At 33.2% G+C, this 19,250-nt stretch overlaps 1 protein-coding gene across 1 annotated transcript in view; it reads right to left on the reverse strand.

Annotated features, from left to right (window-relative positions):
* The window catches only part of SLC12A2 (solute carrier family 12 member 2), a 92,883-nt gene that overhangs the window by 35,916 nt on the left and 37,717 nt on the right, over positions 1 to 19,250 (reverse strand). The window contains exons 5-15 of the mRNA XM_065918177.1: positions 17,443 to 17,582; positions 15,660 to 15,770; positions 14,965 to 15,073; positions 12,239 to 12,366; positions 12,058 to 12,142; positions 10,005 to 10,156; positions 5,670 to 5,777; positions 4,517 to 4,640; positions 3,405 to 3,506; positions 1,911 to 2,066; positions 521 to 620 (exon numbers count right to left, since the gene is read on the reverse strand). Of these exons, the coding sequence (XP_065774249.1) occupies positions 521 to 620; positions 1,911 to 2,066; positions 3,405 to 3,506; positions 4,517 to 4,640; positions 5,670 to 5,777; positions 10,005 to 10,156; positions 12,058 to 12,142; positions 12,239 to 12,366; positions 14,965 to 15,073; positions 15,660 to 15,770; positions 17,443 to 17,582 (1,315 nt within the window). The remainder of the gene's footprint in view (positions 1 to 520; positions 621 to 1,910; positions 2,067 to 3,404; positions 3,507 to 4,516; positions 4,641 to 5,669; positions 5,778 to 10,004; positions 10,157 to 12,057; positions 12,143 to 12,238; positions 12,367 to 14,964; positions 15,074 to 15,659; positions 15,771 to 17,442; positions 17,583 to 19,250) is intronic.

Genomic DNA, 19,250 nt, shown 5'->3' on the forward strand with positions numbered 1-19,250 from the left:
TGACTGATAAACTACTTTAAGATAAAATAAAAAGTAATATATTGAAAGAAGTAGTAAGGAATGCTGTTTACTCTGACATTGATTCTTTATCACAAAAACTGATTTCTAGTTCCACAGTGAGAACAAAGCCACTAACCTGAAAATATTTACCACCTTAGTAAAATTATGAAACAAGAATTTTTATGAATTTCATCCTTAATAGTAATAAACTTGAATGGCCACAGAGGAGGGGGGGGAAAGTTTACTTTAATGATATCTATTTAAAAGCCTTCAAAAAGAGACCTCCAAAACTTCTGTAACATTTTTATAAGGTAGATGATAATTTTTCTCTTTCTAAAATTTTGAGAAGCCTCAACCTTGTTTTTGAATAAACTGCTCAAATCAAACCAAACAAGAAACAATATTCTATGCTTTTAGATAATTTTTCATGAAATATCACCACATGAAAATATTACTAAATAATAAATGAAGAACTGATTGCCATCTAAGACAAATGTTTCTGTGTTACCTGATCACTTACCTGAAGTTTTTCACATGGTCTTCTACTCCAGAAAGGCGAATTGAATGCTGCAGTGCATTCAGGTAGGTCAGAGCTTGTGTAGAGGAGCCCCAATTCACATCTGTGAGAGGACAGTGTTCATGCACCATAGTACCGGTGATCACAAGTCATCAATAACCAATGCTTTCACATTTAAAAAATCAGCTGCTAAAATAAACTGTTGTACTCAGGAATTTCAAGAGTTCAAGTCTACAGCATGAAATTAAGACAATGCTAATCTGAGCTATTATTAACATTTAAAGAAAATATACAACTTGGAAAAGACGAGATGAAAGGGCTGCAGACATGCTGTGCATGCAACTCAAAATGAGTCTTGCAAACAAAGAAAACATTTAAAAATTATTGTTTATACAGCCAAAGGTCAAGAAGGAAAGAGGCAGATCTATGATTGTTATAAAGTACTATTTATAGTACTTCACCATTTAAGTTATTTGAACATCAAGGCAAATTTTACTTCTTATTGAATAAACAGTCTAAACACAAATGATGATTTTAGACATGTTACTTTATAGAGACTTAATAGGCATATTAGAGAAATAATTGTTTCTAAGATATTTAAAACAATATCTTCTTTGTCCATTTCATTTCTAAAGCCACCATTCTAATCCAAAACCTCATTTTCTCATACTTGGATTACAAAATGTTTCCTCACTGTTTAAAATAACTACACTGCAACTACTCTTGTCATCTCTTCCTAATCTACTCTATTGGGCCACAACTTTTCAAGTCTTTTTCAATAGATTTTCCTGTTACATGCTATCACACTAAATAACTGGACTAATCCTAACCTATCCCAGCATCTGCTTATGTGGAGATATACCCAGCAGTTATCAATGCTACACATTCTAAATAATCTTTAACTATTTCCCTCTTTATTTCCCAGTTAAGTACTCTGTCTAATTTTCCTTGCTACACAGTAAGCCAGCGGGAAGATACTATGTGTTCTAATACTGTGTGATTCTGTGGTACAAATTATAGCAGGTACCAAACCACAGTAGGCAATACATATAATGCGTACCAGGCTAATGGAAACTGCTGTTTACATAAAATCCTTTCAAAGGTTAATTTTAAAACATATTTAGTAAAACAATGTTTATTACATGAATTTTTAATTTTTCTACAAATAGGATTAATTAAATTTAACTCATGGGTAAGAATGAAATTCCACAGAATAAAAAGTCTTGGAGTAACTTTTTCATTAAAACTACATATATTTAGAAATAAAGCATTTTAGGTTTTATGCAAAGGGCCTTTGCAAAATACAAAAGATGGATGTTTAGATATGAAAAGGTACAAAGAGTGTCTAAACATTTTTTAGCTTGAAATACTAAATAGTAAGAAGACTACCGACCTGGTTTTTTGTAGGTAACATAAATGTAAAGTCCAAGAACTATCACGTATGTTAGCAGTGCAGCCCACCAGTTAATGACAAACATCACTATGCAACAGAGAATCGCTCCAAGAAGTGATATCCACATGTTGTAGTATTTGAATGCGGGACGCCACCCTAACAGAAACAAATAGAATAGATAAATAAGTCACTCAGCTACCACATATGCATGCACAAAATTTCTCTGTGGCTGCTATACTGAGAAGTCTTTAAATGTGAAATGTAAAGCTAATTTAACAGTAAAGTCATAGACCACTACTGATCATTATGTCATGATTCTTGATAGCCATGAAGTGGGCACATCTATTTACACCAACACTATCCTATCTTACTACTTCCCTATTCAAAAAGTCCTTACTAAAAAATACAAATCAGCCTAAACTCAGTCAATGCTAAAGATCAGAGAAGATTAAAAAATTAGGTTTCAAGTTGAGTTCTTAATAGTGAGATTTTATTTTCTGGTTTTTAGCACAAGGCACATCCATATGTTAATGAATATAGAAAACAATTAAAATAAATTGTTCTTCAGAATTGTTAAAAAAAACCTCATCTACTTTCTAGAAAAACTACAGAAACATATCTTACTATTTGGCAAAGTATTTCATTTTGATAAAATTTATATTCTTTTTTAAAAATTAAGCTTCAAATTTGAGATAAGTGCAGATTCACACAAAGTTTTAAGAAAGAATATAGAGATTCTGGGGACCCTTTACCTAATTTCTCCCAGTGATAACATCTTGCAAAATGATACCAAAATATCATAGCTAAAATATTGATATTAAAATAGTCAAGATAAAGAAAAGTTCAACACAAGAATCCCTTGTGCTGCCCTTTTATAGCTACACCCACATCTATCTCTTAAACTTTATATTCTTAAAAACTGAAGCTAAGATATATTCTTAAAAACTGAAGCTAAGATGTTTGTGCCCTAAGTTCCCATGTTTTATCTTTCTTGTTATGAGAAACTTGTAGGCCCATAGAAGCAATAGTGTTTTTGTTACTTCATTTCCTCCTCTGATGTCCAACTGTTGTCATGGTTTATAACAAAATACCCATAAAAACTGTATATGGAGTAATTTTTCAGTTGATAAAGACCCCTTATATTAGAATTCCACAGAACTCTTTGTGTTAAAAGTATTCCTGGATAGGGTACTATATCGTAACAATGTTCTTAGAACTGATAAATACAGGAAAAAACAAAATAATTCTTTCACAGTTAGCCAGAATTTGAGATTAATGCTATTTTAAATTATTTGAAGCAAGAAACAAACATTGTTTACCAATAAACTGCAAAAATATCTCTGAAGACTCAGTTTGACACAACTATAAAGGCAGAATGAAGCATTAGTGAACTAATTCCACACATGCCATCTTTTGAAATATATTTAAGTTTTATTTTCTCTAAAATCAAACATTGTCACATTTATGAAACTTTTAAAGAAAATATAAAGTCACCTGGAGATTTTGCAAGTGATGCATGAAATACTGAAAAATTGATCAGTGCATATGATGCAAGGAAGAAGTTAGAGATAATTGGAGCAATAACATTCAATTCAGCTGCAAAAGAAACATGAAGCACATTAAACAGACATATTAAACATTTTATAACTTTTCAAAACTATGAATCATTTCAAACCTTTAGATAATGCATAGTGCTCCTAAATCCACAACCCAAATTTAATGAACTTTGCGACACATACTTCATATACTTTAAATTATATCCTACATACACAGTAGAAGCCTCCTTTATGACTCACTCTCCGAAAGCTGAAATATTCTTTCCAGTGACGTTATACTGTTTTCCTACACACATATATGGTTCACAAGGATTATGGAGCACTGTTTTGGCTGTTTTAAAAATTACATAAATTACATCATACTACATTATCATTCGGTAATTTGATTTTTTTTACATTCATTATTTTTGAGATTCATCCATATTAACATATGAAAACCAAGTTTATTCACATTTTTACTGCTGAATATTATTCTGCTGTTTCACTCAAGTTGTTTCCATTTTTCACTATTACAATTAATGACACTAAAAATATATGCAAGTTTCTGCAGGGTACAAAGCTCTAAGAACTGGTGGATCATAGGAAACTTTACTAAAAATTGCCAAACTGTTCTCAAAAAGTAGCTATACCAGATCATTTTTAAGCATCAGATGAGAGTTAGTTTCCATGGTATAATCAAAAGTCCAAAAGTTCTTTAAGACCCATTAGCTTCCTTACAATCAGAGGCAAAGGAGCCAAAAAGATCAGCAGAGGTTCTACCTTCATGGAAGACACCGTAATCCTTTACCCTATGCTATTATCATACTTGTTTTAGGGATAAGAACGTAGGAGCTCCCTTTAGCCTAATAGGGAGTTAGTGAGGGTAATGAGCTTGAGCAAATATTTAATGAACGCTATTATCTAGAGTATTTTCTAAACACTCTTTTCCTTTGATTAAAAAGAAACTTAGTATAGCAGGCAAAGTAACATCTTATGACTTAATGACTCAATGTTGACAGTTAATACTATAAATGCACCAAAATCTACATTAGCACACATGTACAGACTAACCAATTAAGATGAATCCAAGTGCAATTAAGAATGTTAAGATGTAGCCACGAAGAGGTTCATTGTTTTTCCCATAACCTTTAGCAAACATCTGGAAAGCTGGGTAGATGTTGTCCTTACATAGAGCCTAATAAAGAAATGTAAACATTAAAATGGAATACATTGAAATAAGACATACAGATCTGCTTACAGTTACAACAGGTTAATCAGGAAACGAACCCAAGTTTCTAATTCTTGGTCCTCTTTTTTTTTCTTCTCATACTGCATCATCAACAAATTGTAAAGAAGATTCAAACATTTCCAGTATCAGAAAGGCAGGAGATTTAGAATACACTGTAGTTTTTATCTATTTTACCCCACAGCAGTATGATAGTCTTATATGAATAAAAAGTCAAAGAAGAAGCAGGCATATATATAGAAGTGTGGAAGCTTGAGAAGTATGATAGATGTGAAAACCAAGTCCAAATCTAAGACTTAAAGCAAATAAAAATCCTAATTATAAAACTTAATCACTTTTCTTAAAACAATACTGAAAATAGTTTTAGGAAATATTCTATACCTCTCTGTATTAATTATAACAAGAAATTAAGAACAAAGCTGCAGAATCAATACTTCATTTGTTTTAGTAATAAAAAGTACTTTCTATGCAATATCAGTTGTTTACTTATTTGATGCTCACTAAAGGGAGATAATGTTTTATTTATAATTATATCCTGAGCACCTAACATAATGTATGGCACATACTAGACATTCAAATATTCATAAAAATAAAACACTTATTTTGGCATTATGCTAATAGGAACAAGATAAAGTATCTTCTTTTGATTTGTGGTACTTTTTATCCTCGGTAAGACATGAAAATTTATGCTAACAGAGTATGTCAAAAAAGCAAAATCTCATTACCATTTCCAGAAATACTACTCAAAAATTATACCCTGTCAGTGGATAAATGCACAACTGCTTATATACATATACATATCAACATTCCTGTGCATAAAATTAAATATGCCACTCTTGATATATGTGTTCGCATGTATCATATAAATACACAGGGCTGACATTAGTAAATAAATCATTTAAAAATATTAAAAATCCCATTTGAAATATATTACCTTGTCTACCTCTTTAATAAAATTTGCATTGTGAAAATACTCACCTGAAATATTTTGGGTGCACTCACAAGAGATGCTAATGCAGAAGAAAGAGTGGCTGAGAAGATACCTGCAGAAATTAATGGTGCAAAGCCTGACACCATGCTCATTACCTTAAAAAGTGACAACAATGGAAAAGTAAGTCATATACAATTCAAAAAAATCCATAACACTATATATCTTTACTATTCCTATGAAGTACACTGATAGTAATACTGGGGAGAATATGATAACAAAAGCAATAGTCCACAGTAATAATGGTTACTTACATGCATTACAAACTTCTGAAAATGATGTATCACCAACCCTTAATTAATGTTAAAAAAAACTTTTTATTTTGTACAACATCAAAGGCGAACACAATGGCAGCAAGCAGAGCATGCCAAACTACAAAATATACAAAAAAAAAAGCAGTTTCGACAGGCCAATCTTTGCATTATTATAAATCATTTCACACATAAATGTTCCAGGTAGCATTTCATGCATAAATGTTTCAGTGCGTACCTCTAATGGGTAAGAACTTTAAAAAACTATAACTACAGTCACTGTCACATCTTAAAAACTGCTTAATTCTTTAACAGCATCAAATACTCAATTGCAGCTACACTTCCCAAATTCTTTCTCTTTACTTGCTTTTTAAAATAGTTCGTTCAAATCAGGATCCACAAAAGGATTACACTTTATATTGAGTGGTTTTGTCTTGTCTTTTTCAATCCACAGATTTATCCTTTCTTTACATTTTATTATTTTCATATTATTTCTCCCAGAGAAACCCTATGCTCTGGATTTTGCTGACAATCTCCACTGCCTTGTCTAATTTGTTCCTCTCACCTCTATTTCTAGTCAACTGGTAGGTAGATCTAGACAGTTAATCAGACTAAGGTGCACCATAATACTCCAAACTGGCATGATACACTTCTGTCAGGAAGGTTGTTTCTTTTTTTTTGACATTAAGATAGTAGATTGGTATCATGGTTATGTTTTTTGTTTGTTTTTAAAGAATCCTTATTTTTTTAAGCTAAAAGTAGAAATATCCAGTCAAAAAGATTTAAGTCTAGGAGTTGCCTCTAAGTAATCTGTGAATTGGGGGTCATAAACAAAACACCACTAGCCATGCTTTAATAACTGATGAAGCTAGAAAATGTGTATGTCAGGTACATTAGATTGCTTTCTCTCTCTTTGAACATGTTCAAATATTTCCCTATAAGAAAGTTAAATTTAAAAAATACAGATCACTAACTTAGATGATGAGAAGGCAATAAAATAAACCCCAAACTGAGGAGCATAATGCAAAGTAATTTGCCTGAACCCTTCAAAATGTCAACATCTTGAAAGATTAAAAACAAGTAGGCTGTGAATTCCTCTAGGTTAAAGCATTTTAAAATAACACAACTAAAGGCCATGTGTGACAAGAGACTGAATCCTGGATCAGGAAAAAATGAACTGGGGCATTACTGGAAGAAGTGAGGAACTATGAATATGGAATATATATTTAGACAACAGTATTTCATCAACACTGGGATTACTTGGGTGGGATAATTCAACCACACTTGTAAAGAATGTTCTAAATACTTCAATCTGACTGTCATGTTGTGTCTATAATTTATTTCCATTGGTTTGAGGAGAAAAATACTATACCTATAAACAACCAATAAATATAAATGAAGGGTAGGTAGGTAGGGTAGGTTTTCATAGCACTATTCCTTGTGTACCTTTAAAATCTGTCAAAATATAAAGTTGACTTTGAAGAACTGTTTAATGGATTTAGGTACTGTTAATTTGATCTATCCATTATAAATTTTACCAGTAGTTAAAGATCATCACACTTTGCTTATTAAATAATGGTGAGTCAAAGGTTTCTGAGGACATTAAAATATAGAAATATAATAAGAAATATAAAACTAAATAAAATTAAACAGTTACAATAAAGTGACCCAATTATATGTGCATATATTTATCAATTATATGCAAAATAGTGGTATATAGTGTGCCTTTATATAGATTTCATGATGGAGTCTCCATTTATATGCTCCTCAGTAATGTTCTATTCACCATTCTTCATTTCTCCAAGTGATAAGCAATTAATAATTTGACAGAATTTTCTTTCCATTCTCTTTCCATTCTCTATCACTTCACAAAGTACTTTTAAAAAATTTACTTAAATTAGAAAAGCAGATTTACATATACCAAACTCCTATACTTTGATTAAGTCCATACTTTCTATACTTAGACTTAATAAGACAACATACTTTTGTAGTTTAAGGCAACAACACAGAAATCTGATTGGCATTTTCAGTCACTGGGCAGAGACCAACATTTGTGCCTTTCATACACAATATCAATGTCAGAACTGGCCTGAATAATTAGCTGGACATGAATACTTTCTTTCATTCTACGATTTTGCCTAGTCTTGTGACTAGAAAAAACAAACATCTATTACATAATTGAGTTCAATATTTTTAACCACTGAAAGTGCAGCCAATTGTTTGAAACTATACAAAAGAAAATATACATAATGCCATTAAAAATTTTCATGTAAACTACACAGATTCTACATAAAATGTCTACATAATATTTCTACATAATGTTCTGAAATACATTAAATCCTCAACTATTCTGTTCATTAGGTTTAAATATTAGTAGAAAAACACGAGGAAGCAAATTTTTATTGTCCACTTTGAATTTGTAGATCTATTATATAACTTTACCACAAAATATCTTGTGTTAATCTCCTGAATCTATCTATACCTTTGAGTTTTTTCTTTCTAGCATCCTGAGAATTATCAAGCAACTCTCAAAATATCCTCCAAATTCTAGTAGTTCCTTTTCATCTTATAAATCTTATCTAAAACTCATAAATTTTACAAAAATAGAATAAATAAAAAGTAGGACTGGTATTTGGCAAATACTTGAACAGTAGCACTAATCTTTATTGGGTCTTCCTTTGTAGATCAGTCAGTAAAGAATCTGCCTGCAATGCAGGAGACTCAGGTTTGATCCCTGGGTCAGGAAGATCCCCTGGAGAAGGAAATGGCAACCCACTCCAGTATCCTTGCCTGGAGAATCCCATGGACAGAGAAGCCTGGCAGGCTACAGTCTATGGGGTCGCAAGAGACGGACATGACTTAGCGACTAAACTAGGACTACTACTACTAATCTTTACAGAGTTCATACGTTTACTAGTTCACAAACTTTTAAGCATTCATTAATAATTTAATTCTGCTGTTCAATGGTGGTTTAACATAGCATCACTATATTAGCCATATTTAATTAAATAAGACAGCTGATACTGATCAATACTTAAAAGGGCATTTATATATAGAGGAATTAGGAAGAAATCTCAAATCAGAAAGCTGAATTCATTTCAGTTAGTATGTATTTAAATTGCTCAAAAATAAAAACAAAATACTTAGGTGTAAATCTAACAAAAAATATACAGGACTGATGTTCTGAAAACGACATAATAATGATGAAGGACGTCAAAGAAGATCTAATGGATGGTAGAATATATGTATTCATGTAAAGCTATCAATTCTCCCCAAACTGATGTACAAGTTTAATGCACTTCCTACCAAAATTCCAGCAAGACTTTTTTGTAGATAAACATAGACTATTCTAAAATTTACCTGAAAAAGCAAAAGAACTAAAATAGCTAAAATAATTTTGAAAAAAGAATAAAGCAGGAGGAATCAAGCTACCTGATTTTAAGACTGATAATCTAATTACAGTACTCAAGAAAGTATGGCATTGTTGGAGGGATAGACACAAAGATCAATGTAACACAACACAGAAACCACAAATAGGCCCAGTACATATGACCATGTGTGAGATGCTTTCTTACTTTCTCAAACAGTATACTATATATAATTACTATTTATTATACCCTATTGGAGAAGTGTTACCCTCTGGGGCCCTTTTGCCCCTGAACAGGCTCAGGTTTCATTCTTTTATATTTTTCTGTTTGCCCAATTATTTACATGGGGCTTCCCAGATGGCACAATGGTAAAGAATCCATCTATGAATGCAGTAGACTCTGGTTCAGTCCCTGGGTGGGGAAGGTCTCCAGGAGGAGGAAATAGCAACCCACTCAAGTATTCTTGCCTGGAAAATGCCATGGACAGGCAAGTGTGGCAGGCTGAAATCCTTGGAGTTGCATAGAGTTGGACATGACTGAGCGACTGAGCATGCACTATTAGTTGCATACCGTCTTCACTGATATATGAGTATAAAGCAATAGCAAAAAGTTTTAAGTTTTTGCTATACTCTGAATGGTAGAATTGACAGCAGTTTGACCTCTAGATGAACACAGAATATTTGTAAAATATAAATTTGATGCTCACCTGGAAGTTGTTCATTAGGCCATAGGAACAAGGATTGGTTTCACAAGATGAAAAATCAAAGTTTAATTTGCAGGCTGCAGAAGTACAGTTTGTCAGCTCTGTTACAATGGTGTCATTGACGTTCCCAGTAGCATCTCGAACAACACAAGAACCTGAAGCACAAGTGACAATGAGGACAAATAATCAAGCTAACATTTACCTTCATTTCAAAATTATATATACCCATAAACAAAGTGACGGTACTGACTGTATGTACTTGCTTATAATGTGAATAGAATACGGTGTATTACAGTTAAGAAAGCTTTTACCTGGAACAGCATCTGGAAAGCATCATGGTCCCCAGTATTGAGTCAGTGAAATGAAACCTTATGAAGTATGTATATGTATACACTTAAAAATCTTGTAAACATCACTGTGAAAATGATATATTAGCAAAATCATTTCCTGTACTACTTGATTAAAATGTCCTAAAGCAAATACAGAAACACTATGTTGAAAAAGTTCCAAATGGCAAAAACAGTTTCATATACTCTGAATACTTTATATTTAAAATGTGCCAAAGATCAGACTTGAGGTAACATCAAATCTTCTGTGAGGAAAAGTAATTTAAACATGAATGAATTATATAATTCTATTTAAACCTTTGTATCAAGTAAGTTCACCTTGATAATACAAAAATATAAGGTGGGAGGAGTTGGGGAGGGATGGTCTGGGACTCTGGGGTAAGCAGATGTAAGATATTACACGTAGAATGAATAAAAAACAAAGTCCTACTGTATAGCACAGGGAACTATATTCAATATCCTAGGATAAACTATAATGGAAAAGATTAGTAAAAATAATGTATATCCACATATAGCTGAGTCACTTTGTTGTAAAGCAGGAATTAACACCACATTGTAAATCAACTCTGCTGCAATAAAAAAATAAATTTAAAAATTTAAAAAAGAAAACATAGTATCTGAGATTTGCAGTAGACTGAATAATCAAATACTATGAAAAATCTATATTCTATAGTCGATGAATTTGGAGTTTGTGATTCTTTTGATTAGTACTAGACTATGATTTATTCTTGTAGTATGCTTAAAATTTTTAACTGTAAAAGCTGAATTTTAGAATTTAGACATTAAACACAATGCTTATACTTTAGGAATATGATTTCTGGATAAAGCATTTAATTGCCTGAATGTACAATAAATTCAAGACAAGACAGCATCTATAGCCAGTGTATGCAAATTATACGTAAAATCCGTAGTTACTGTTTTCTAGACTAAAATGTTTCAGTTAAAGAACCTATCTTAAATTGGTTCAATTATTTACTTACTTACTTACTTGTAAATAAAAACACCAAAACCCTCTTTGTCATGAAAACAATTTCTAAAGGCAGTGCCATTATCTTATTTTTGGCAGCAAAATTGGCTTCCTCTGACATAAAAGATTTAGAGACGGGCTGACCTCTTAAGTCCTTTCTTCAAGTACTGTAATATTATGATTCCATCAATTTATTAAAATAGTTTAAAATCATTTTCATTAATTTAGTAATACTTTTCATTCAATGTAGTATCTCCTATTAATTGAAATCAAATTTTTATGGTAAAAAATGTCAGGTTCTGCATAATGGCCTTGAAACAATCTTAATACAGTAAGATTATATAAAAAGTAACCATCATAAACAAAAACATGCTAAAATTTGTGAAGATCGGAAAGTAAAATTCATTTACTTCTACACATGAATTATATTTTCTGTAAATATGTCTCGGTGAAATTTAAGAATCTGCAGATGAGATCTTATATAACTTTCTAACTTACTATATAATTAAATGAAAATCCCAGGCAAGAAACAAGAGAGTATTTGGTGGCTTAGACAACATGTATTAATTAAGTCACCACTAGCTTACTTAAGTACTTTTGAAATAAAATACAAAACTCCATGTCTTTTTATTGAAATAGTTCTTAATTTAAAAGTTAGAAATATAACGTCATGAAAATCAAAATTTATAGTACATACACCATTAAATAACTGAAACACATAGAGAAATGTAAGGTTATTTACCTACAGATACTGCAATTCCTATGTAAACCAGTGTAGTAATTAAAATGGCTAAGAGTGTTCCTTTGGGTATGGCTGATTGAGGATCCTAGAAGACAAAAACATTTTTTAAAGTCTACCTTTAAAAATAAATATATGTATATCATTTTTATATGAAATCAGTAAAGTACTTTATAATACTTACTGCAAGATCACCTGAGATATTTGCTCCGGCCAGAATGCCAGTTGCAGCAGGAAAAAAGATGGCAAATACAGAGAAAAAGGTCTCTTCGTCTCGAAAATCTGGCCCAAAGTTCTCATTAAATATTTCAGCTATAGAGAATAAAATATTTTTGGCAATTAATGGATATCAGATTAGGCCATAAAATTTTAGGTTAAGAGTAAGTGGTTAGCTATGATCCCTGACTTTTCTTCAGTTCCAATAACTGGTAAATTCTTGAATATTTTCAAATTCAAGCATTGGTGTTCCTCTTTTCTTGAATGAGGAAAACAGTTTACATCCAAAATGGTGGTTTGATCTGCTTCATGCACTATTATTTTGTATGCCTTACTAATTATGTTTGAAATACCTCTAACTTGAGTCTTAAGACAGGCCAAGAGGTCAAAGAAACAAGAAAGCAGGTAGAAGGAAAAAAAGGACATCACACTAACCTGGAACCATTTTTTCCCCTTACATCCAACTTATCTGTACTGCTTTCTTTATTTCCTAGGGGTGAACTGTTTGACTTTTGAGGCTATCCATCAGGTATTTAGATAATTTTTAGCTAAGACAAACTACGTAAAGGTCCTTTCCATTTCAATAATAATGAAAGCGTCAACTAGTTCCTACTATTTCCGTCTATTCTAATAGGTCCTCAAATTGAAAAAACCAGTCAATTGTCGTCTATCCATCCATCCATCCATCCTGCATCTGAGTATACACCGTGTGCCAATATTGGGGTCATCTGGTATCAAGGAGCTGAGAAGTCCAACAGCAACAAGCTACCTTCCTGGGACTTAGAGTATCAATAGTAGTAGTGGTTATAGTTTAGTTGTTAAGTCGTGTCCAACTCTTGTGACCCCATAGCCTGCCAGGCTTCTCTGTCCATGGGATACTCCAGGCAAGAATACTGGAGTGGGTTGCCATTTCCTTCTCTGGATCTTCCTGACCCAGGAATCGAACCCAAGTCTCGTGCATAGCAGGCAGATTCTCGACCGACTGAGCTACAAGGGAAGCCCTTGTAGTATCAATAGGGAGCTACCAAATAAGTAAAAAAAAAAGGTCACTGCAAACAGCAGTAAAAGGACTCAATGGAAACAGGGTGTGGTGACAAATAATCAGAGAGAGAGAATCTAATTCAATGAGTTTATTACACAAAGCTAAAATGATGCAGCTAAGGAGTTAACACTTAAGTTGAGACTTTACAGAGCAGCAATCAGCCATGTGATGTTCCAGGAAAGAGTACAGCAGGAATAACCAACAACATATTGAAAGGCCCTAAGGCAGGAAGGTTTAGCTCTTTTGAAGAACTGAAAGAAGGCAAAGCTCTCACAGTGCGGGGGAGATGAAATGAAATGGAAGGGATCAGGAGGAGTGATATCATGCAAAATGTTATAAGAGTTTAGATTTTGTACTCAATATAATGAAAAGCCAAGGTGGGCACAGAATCATGCAAATGACATGGTATGATCAACGCTTATGTGGATGCTGCAGAGACAGTGGACTGAAGGATCAGCAACTGACGCAGGGGAACCAATGAGAAGGTTGCTGTAGTGGTTCGCTCTAGTGATGGGAGAATAACAGTGATGAGAGAAGGACTGGAAAGAGAGCAAGGAGAAAACACTGAGATCCTGATTTCTTTCATGTATCAGGATGGAGAAGTTCAAGAAGGGTTAATTAGGAGGGACATCAAATAAGCAGTTGAATATATACTTATATCTTGAGTTTAAAGGAGAGACCCAGGAATAGAAACATGTCAGTCTCTTGAAAGCATTTTGAGCCATGAGAATAGATATTGCCAAAGGAAAGAATATAGTTAGAAGGCCCAGGACAACATTATACAACTCTGACATTTAGAGGATGAAAGAAGAGAAGGGGTAACAGGAGTAAACGACATAGCGACCAGAGAATTAGGTAGGAAAGAACTCACTAGAATACAGTGTCTGACACCAAAGGAGAATGGGACAGCTAAACAGAATGTTGCTGAGAGTCAGGAGACTAAAAAAACAAGGAGTTTTTGTCAATTTAACACAGGGAGACCCTTTACCCTAAGGGAAAAGTAACTCTGATGCTATTGCAACTCTTCTTTCTGGCTTTCATTCTGCCTTGAAGAGACAGGTTCAGAACAGCAGCTCGGTGGAGGGAGTGGGGCAGAGATACAGAAAGACATTTTATAAAATAATAAATGACATGTAAAATACACCTGTAGTGAACGTTAAGAGGCAGAATGGAAAGGGTTATGGAAGATGAAAACTGGAAAATTCTCACGCAATTAATAATGTAAACTGTAGAATTACATCAAGAAACTATTTCTAGTTGCTTTCACAGTCTCAGGCACTTTTAGACTATTGTGTTCAAACACAACTAAAAGAATGGAAAAGCAACATTAGAACAGAAGTTACAATTTCAGTAACAAATTCCCCAAGTGAGAACAAAAGTACTTTTCCTCAGTAGCACTGATTTCTCTATGTTTTATCACCTTTTGTTTTGCTAATGATGAAAAATGAAAGATACAAATAAAAGTGATTTTTTTTACTCCAATTATACAATAAACATAAAGAAACCAAACTAAACTGGACGGTCAATTAGTGTTAGTCACTACACAAAACTCAATTACATTACAAAATATGAAAAATGTACTAAATTTATTTAACACTAGAATGCTATAATGTGCACCTTAAAAAAAAACAAAAACATTCTTTCTTACTTACACTTATAACCAAAGAAACCTTTGGGCTTCTTGCTCTCCAATGGGATAAATGTTCCTATGACGAAATCAGCTATAGCAAGTAGTAGAATCACCAAAAGAACAATCTGAGCCTGAAATTTTAAACGTTAAAAATCAAAATCAAACATACTGTGTCTATATACCAATTCAGTGCCATTGGGATATAACTCCCATAAGGGAAAAGATTTCTGTCTTGTTTTCCCAGAGCCTCAGGTGCTTAATAAATTTTTGTTAAAGGAACAATCTCAGAACGTTCAATACACTGAGGGAAAATGGAGAGCAAAAGTAGGGTCATGCCAACTATTTCCAAAGTGAGTTAAAGATGTGTGTGTTAGATGTGCTAACAAATAACACAAATGTTAAAATACAGAAAAAAACTATAGTACTGATATTACCTTTAGTAACTCCCTCTGACATACCCCGTAATTCATTTTTTTCTTACATACTCTTTCATTACCTCTTTAAATGACTAAATACTAAATAAATTGAGTATTATTTCCAAATACTCCCCACCTTACCAAATAGAAATGACCGTATATGTAAACGTCTTTGAAAATGGCCACTTAGGAACCTTCAAAATCTAAAGGTATTACCATACCTTAGAACATACCTAAAACATAAGCTGTAAAAGTTTGTACATTCAACATTTACAAAGGTCCCAATGATACCATTACTTACTTTTGCCTCCCACTCCATTCCCGCTACTGAGATACCTAAAAGGATCACCACTGTAATGGCTCCAATAATTCGGATATCATTGATTTCATCTATCATAAGTATGGAATGTTCCTACAAAAAGAGAGTAACAGAATGAAAAATATTATTTACTTCAGCTAAATTCTTCAGTTCTTTTTGAAACATTTTAGAGATATCACAGTTCTTCACAGATAGAAGCTGAATAAATTCTGATTTAAGGAGTGAATAGGGAGATCTGGCAAAAAAGAATGAATTACTGTTTGCTATTAGGATGTCACTCAAACACCTGAAGACATCAAAAATATGATCAAATATTAATACTGCTATATTTACAAAGACTCAAATTTAAAAAAATGAATTGCTAATAAGCAAAGAAAAAATCATAATATGACTAAGTAGTACTAATAGGATTTTTTTAAAGTTACAAAGAAGAAATGTATTTTGTATTCATTGTGGTTAGTGAATTCAGCTTTCAACAGCCTCTTCCATTGCATAAGGAAGAGAGAACACACTTTCATGCAACTGTCCAAAGTCACACTATTCCATTCTAAGAACACAATTATTTGTGGCTAAAATAATGACATTAAAAACATATACTACATTAAACAGTCAAAGACTATGAATTCTTAATGATTATACTGTTTGCTTACTTCCTTTTCTCTGTCCCTTTGGCCTAGGCAGCTAAGGTCAATATCAATGCAAGTATCAGTCCTTTTCAGGTGTTACACTTCCTAATATACCATATACTACACTGTAAGAAGTTACAAACTAACATGAACAACTACAGGTGTCATTCAAGATTCTTCTCAGTTAATAAAATTGAATCCTATTTCAGTTCTACTGCTTTAACCACACACATACTAATTACTCTTTTCAACTAAGTTCTCTTCTCAGCTCCAGGGCAGTATCATCAACCACTTCCTGGCCAGCTTGACTTACATATACCAAATTAGACATCCCAAACTGAAACGTTCTGTGTTCTCTATCTCATGGTAAATGGCATTACCATCCATCTAAATCAGTCCTCCTTTCTCATTCTTTAATTTCCCACATCCCATCAATCAAGTCCACTTACTCAACTTATTAAAAACCATTCAAATACATCTCTCCAGCTGCACTCATCACTGATTTAATATTCACCATCCCAGGATAGCTACAACCTTTTCAATGGTATCCATGTCCAATTGTGACCCCTCATAGTTCTCTGCACTGTAGTCACATATTTCTTGAGGCACCAAATCTGATCATCATGGATCTCAACTCCAGTTAAGATACAATCCAGGTTTAACAACAAACAAGACCCTTCCTGACTTGACCCTTTCTTTTTTCCCCTCTTATCTTAAACCCTATGCCACTTTTGTGCTTCAGCCATAGTGAAATATTTCCAGTTTTGTGTGTGTGTGTTTTTTTAATAACACACCATACTCTACCCCTTCTAGGTCTGTTTTCTTTGCTTTCCTACTTCCCTCATACCGTATCTCACCTCTCCTATCTGGGTGCTACTGTCTTGACTCTCTTCCTTTGAAAATGCTGTCTTAACACCTCTGCCACCCTACTCCTGGATGGTAAACTAAGTGACCCTCCTAGTTTGTCAAGACCTCCTGCAGTTACCCTTTCTGACATTTGTTGGTCTATCTCTCACACTAAACTTCTTAAAGGATGAGTTTTATGTTCCTTGCTGCTTTCCTGGTATTTTACATGGTGAATGGCATGTAAATCCTCAATAAAGATCCAGGAAATAAATGACTAGAAAAAGGTGAATTACCTTAAGCAACTCCACCACAGTTTCTGCAAATCCAACCACATACATAGCAACTGCAACAGCATTGGCAAAAGCGAAGATCAGGCCAATTGCACCGCCAAATTCTGGCCCTAGACTTCTGGATATTAAATAATACGCTCCTCCTAAAGAAAAGAAAAAAACACAAGTACTAATGCTGGAATTTTAAATGTCAAATAATCCTTTCAATTACACAAGAGTTCACAAACACATGCCACCAGTGAACACAGCAGTAAAGTAACAGGCAAGTGGGTGAGCATATTTTTAGGAAGAAACACCCAGAAAGAATTTTTTACAACCCACTTCATTCATAACGGTTCTGAACATCCAGAAAATTTTCCTCACATTAAATATAAAAATCATCCTGCTATTTAAATCCCTACTTTCTTTTCTAAAGCTTAGATGAAAATGGTAACAGCCTCCTCCTCATATTCAGAGACATCAAGATCATTTCCCAATGATTTTCTAAGTAACATTTTTAATCTTAAATAACATTTAAAATGATAATTGACATGATTTCAGTTACTTAGTGTGGTAATTTGCTGAATGGGAATACTAAGGAAAAATGAAGGTATCACAAGAAATTTAATGAACAGCATATACTGACATCCTGAAGAGGCATAGTTTTATTATAATAAAACTTAATTTATATTAATTTATTAATAAATTTATAGTATATTTAATATAAGTTATATTATAATTGCATATTGATTTATATTAATTTATATTATAAATCCTGCCTAAATGGCAGAGTAGACAAAAACATTAAACAAGCTATCACCATGAAGCAAGTATTTTCCTAACTTAAATCAGTATTTTTATTCTGAGTCAGTGTAATACTTATCTAAAGTCTCTAAAAGCTCCCCTAAATTTCTAATTTATTTTTGGTTTCTAGGTCATAATCAAAACTTAGTTTTCATAGTACTGAAGTTACATTAAGTTATATACATTTTTCTAGACACTGATGAAACATTCTATTCTTTTTGTCCATCAGTCACTCAGTTGTGTCTGACTCTTTGCGACCCCATGGACTGCAGCACATCAGGCTTCCCTGTCCTTTACCATCTCCTAGAGCTTGCTCAAACTCATGTCCATTGAGTTGGTGAAGCCATCCAACCATCTCATCCTCTGTTGTCCCTTCTCCTCCTGCCTTCAATCTTTCCCAGCATCAGGGTCTTTTCTAATGAGTCAGCTCTTCACATCAGGTGGTCAAAGTACTGGAGCTTCAGCATAGTCCTTCCAATGAATATTCAAGATTGACTTCCTTTAGGATTGATTGGTTTGATCTCCTTGCTGTCCAAGGGATTCTCAAGTCTTCTCCAATGCCACAGTTCAAAAGCATCAATTCTTCAGTGCTTAGCCTTCTTTATGGTTCAACTCTCTCACATCCATACATGACTACTGGAAAAACCATAGCTTTGACTAGATGGACCTTTGTTGGCAAAGTAAAGTCTCTGCTCCTTAATATGCTGTCTAGCTTTGTCATAGGTTTTCTTCCAAGGAGCAAGTGTCTTTTAATTTCATAGCTGCAGTCACCATCCGCAGTGATTTTGGAACCCAAGAAAATAAAGTCTGTCATTATTTCTATTGTTTCCCCATCTATTTGCCATGAAGTGATCGGACCGGATGCCATGATCTTAGTTTTCTGAATGTTGAGTTTTAGGCCAGCTTTTTCACTCTCTCACTTTCAATAAAGAGGCTCTTTAGTTTCTCTTCACTTTCTGCCTTAAGGAAGTCTTAAGACCATATAATGAAGACAAATGCAACAACAGATTCTACAATTTAATAAATTA

The sequence above is a fragment of the Muntiacus reevesi genome, chromosome 1 (genome assembly GCF_963930625.1).
Source record: "Muntiacus reevesi chromosome 1, mMunRee1.1, whole genome shotgun sequence".
NCBI lineage: Eukaryota > Metazoa > Chordata > Mammalia > Artiodactyla > Cervidae > Muntiacus > Muntiacus reevesi.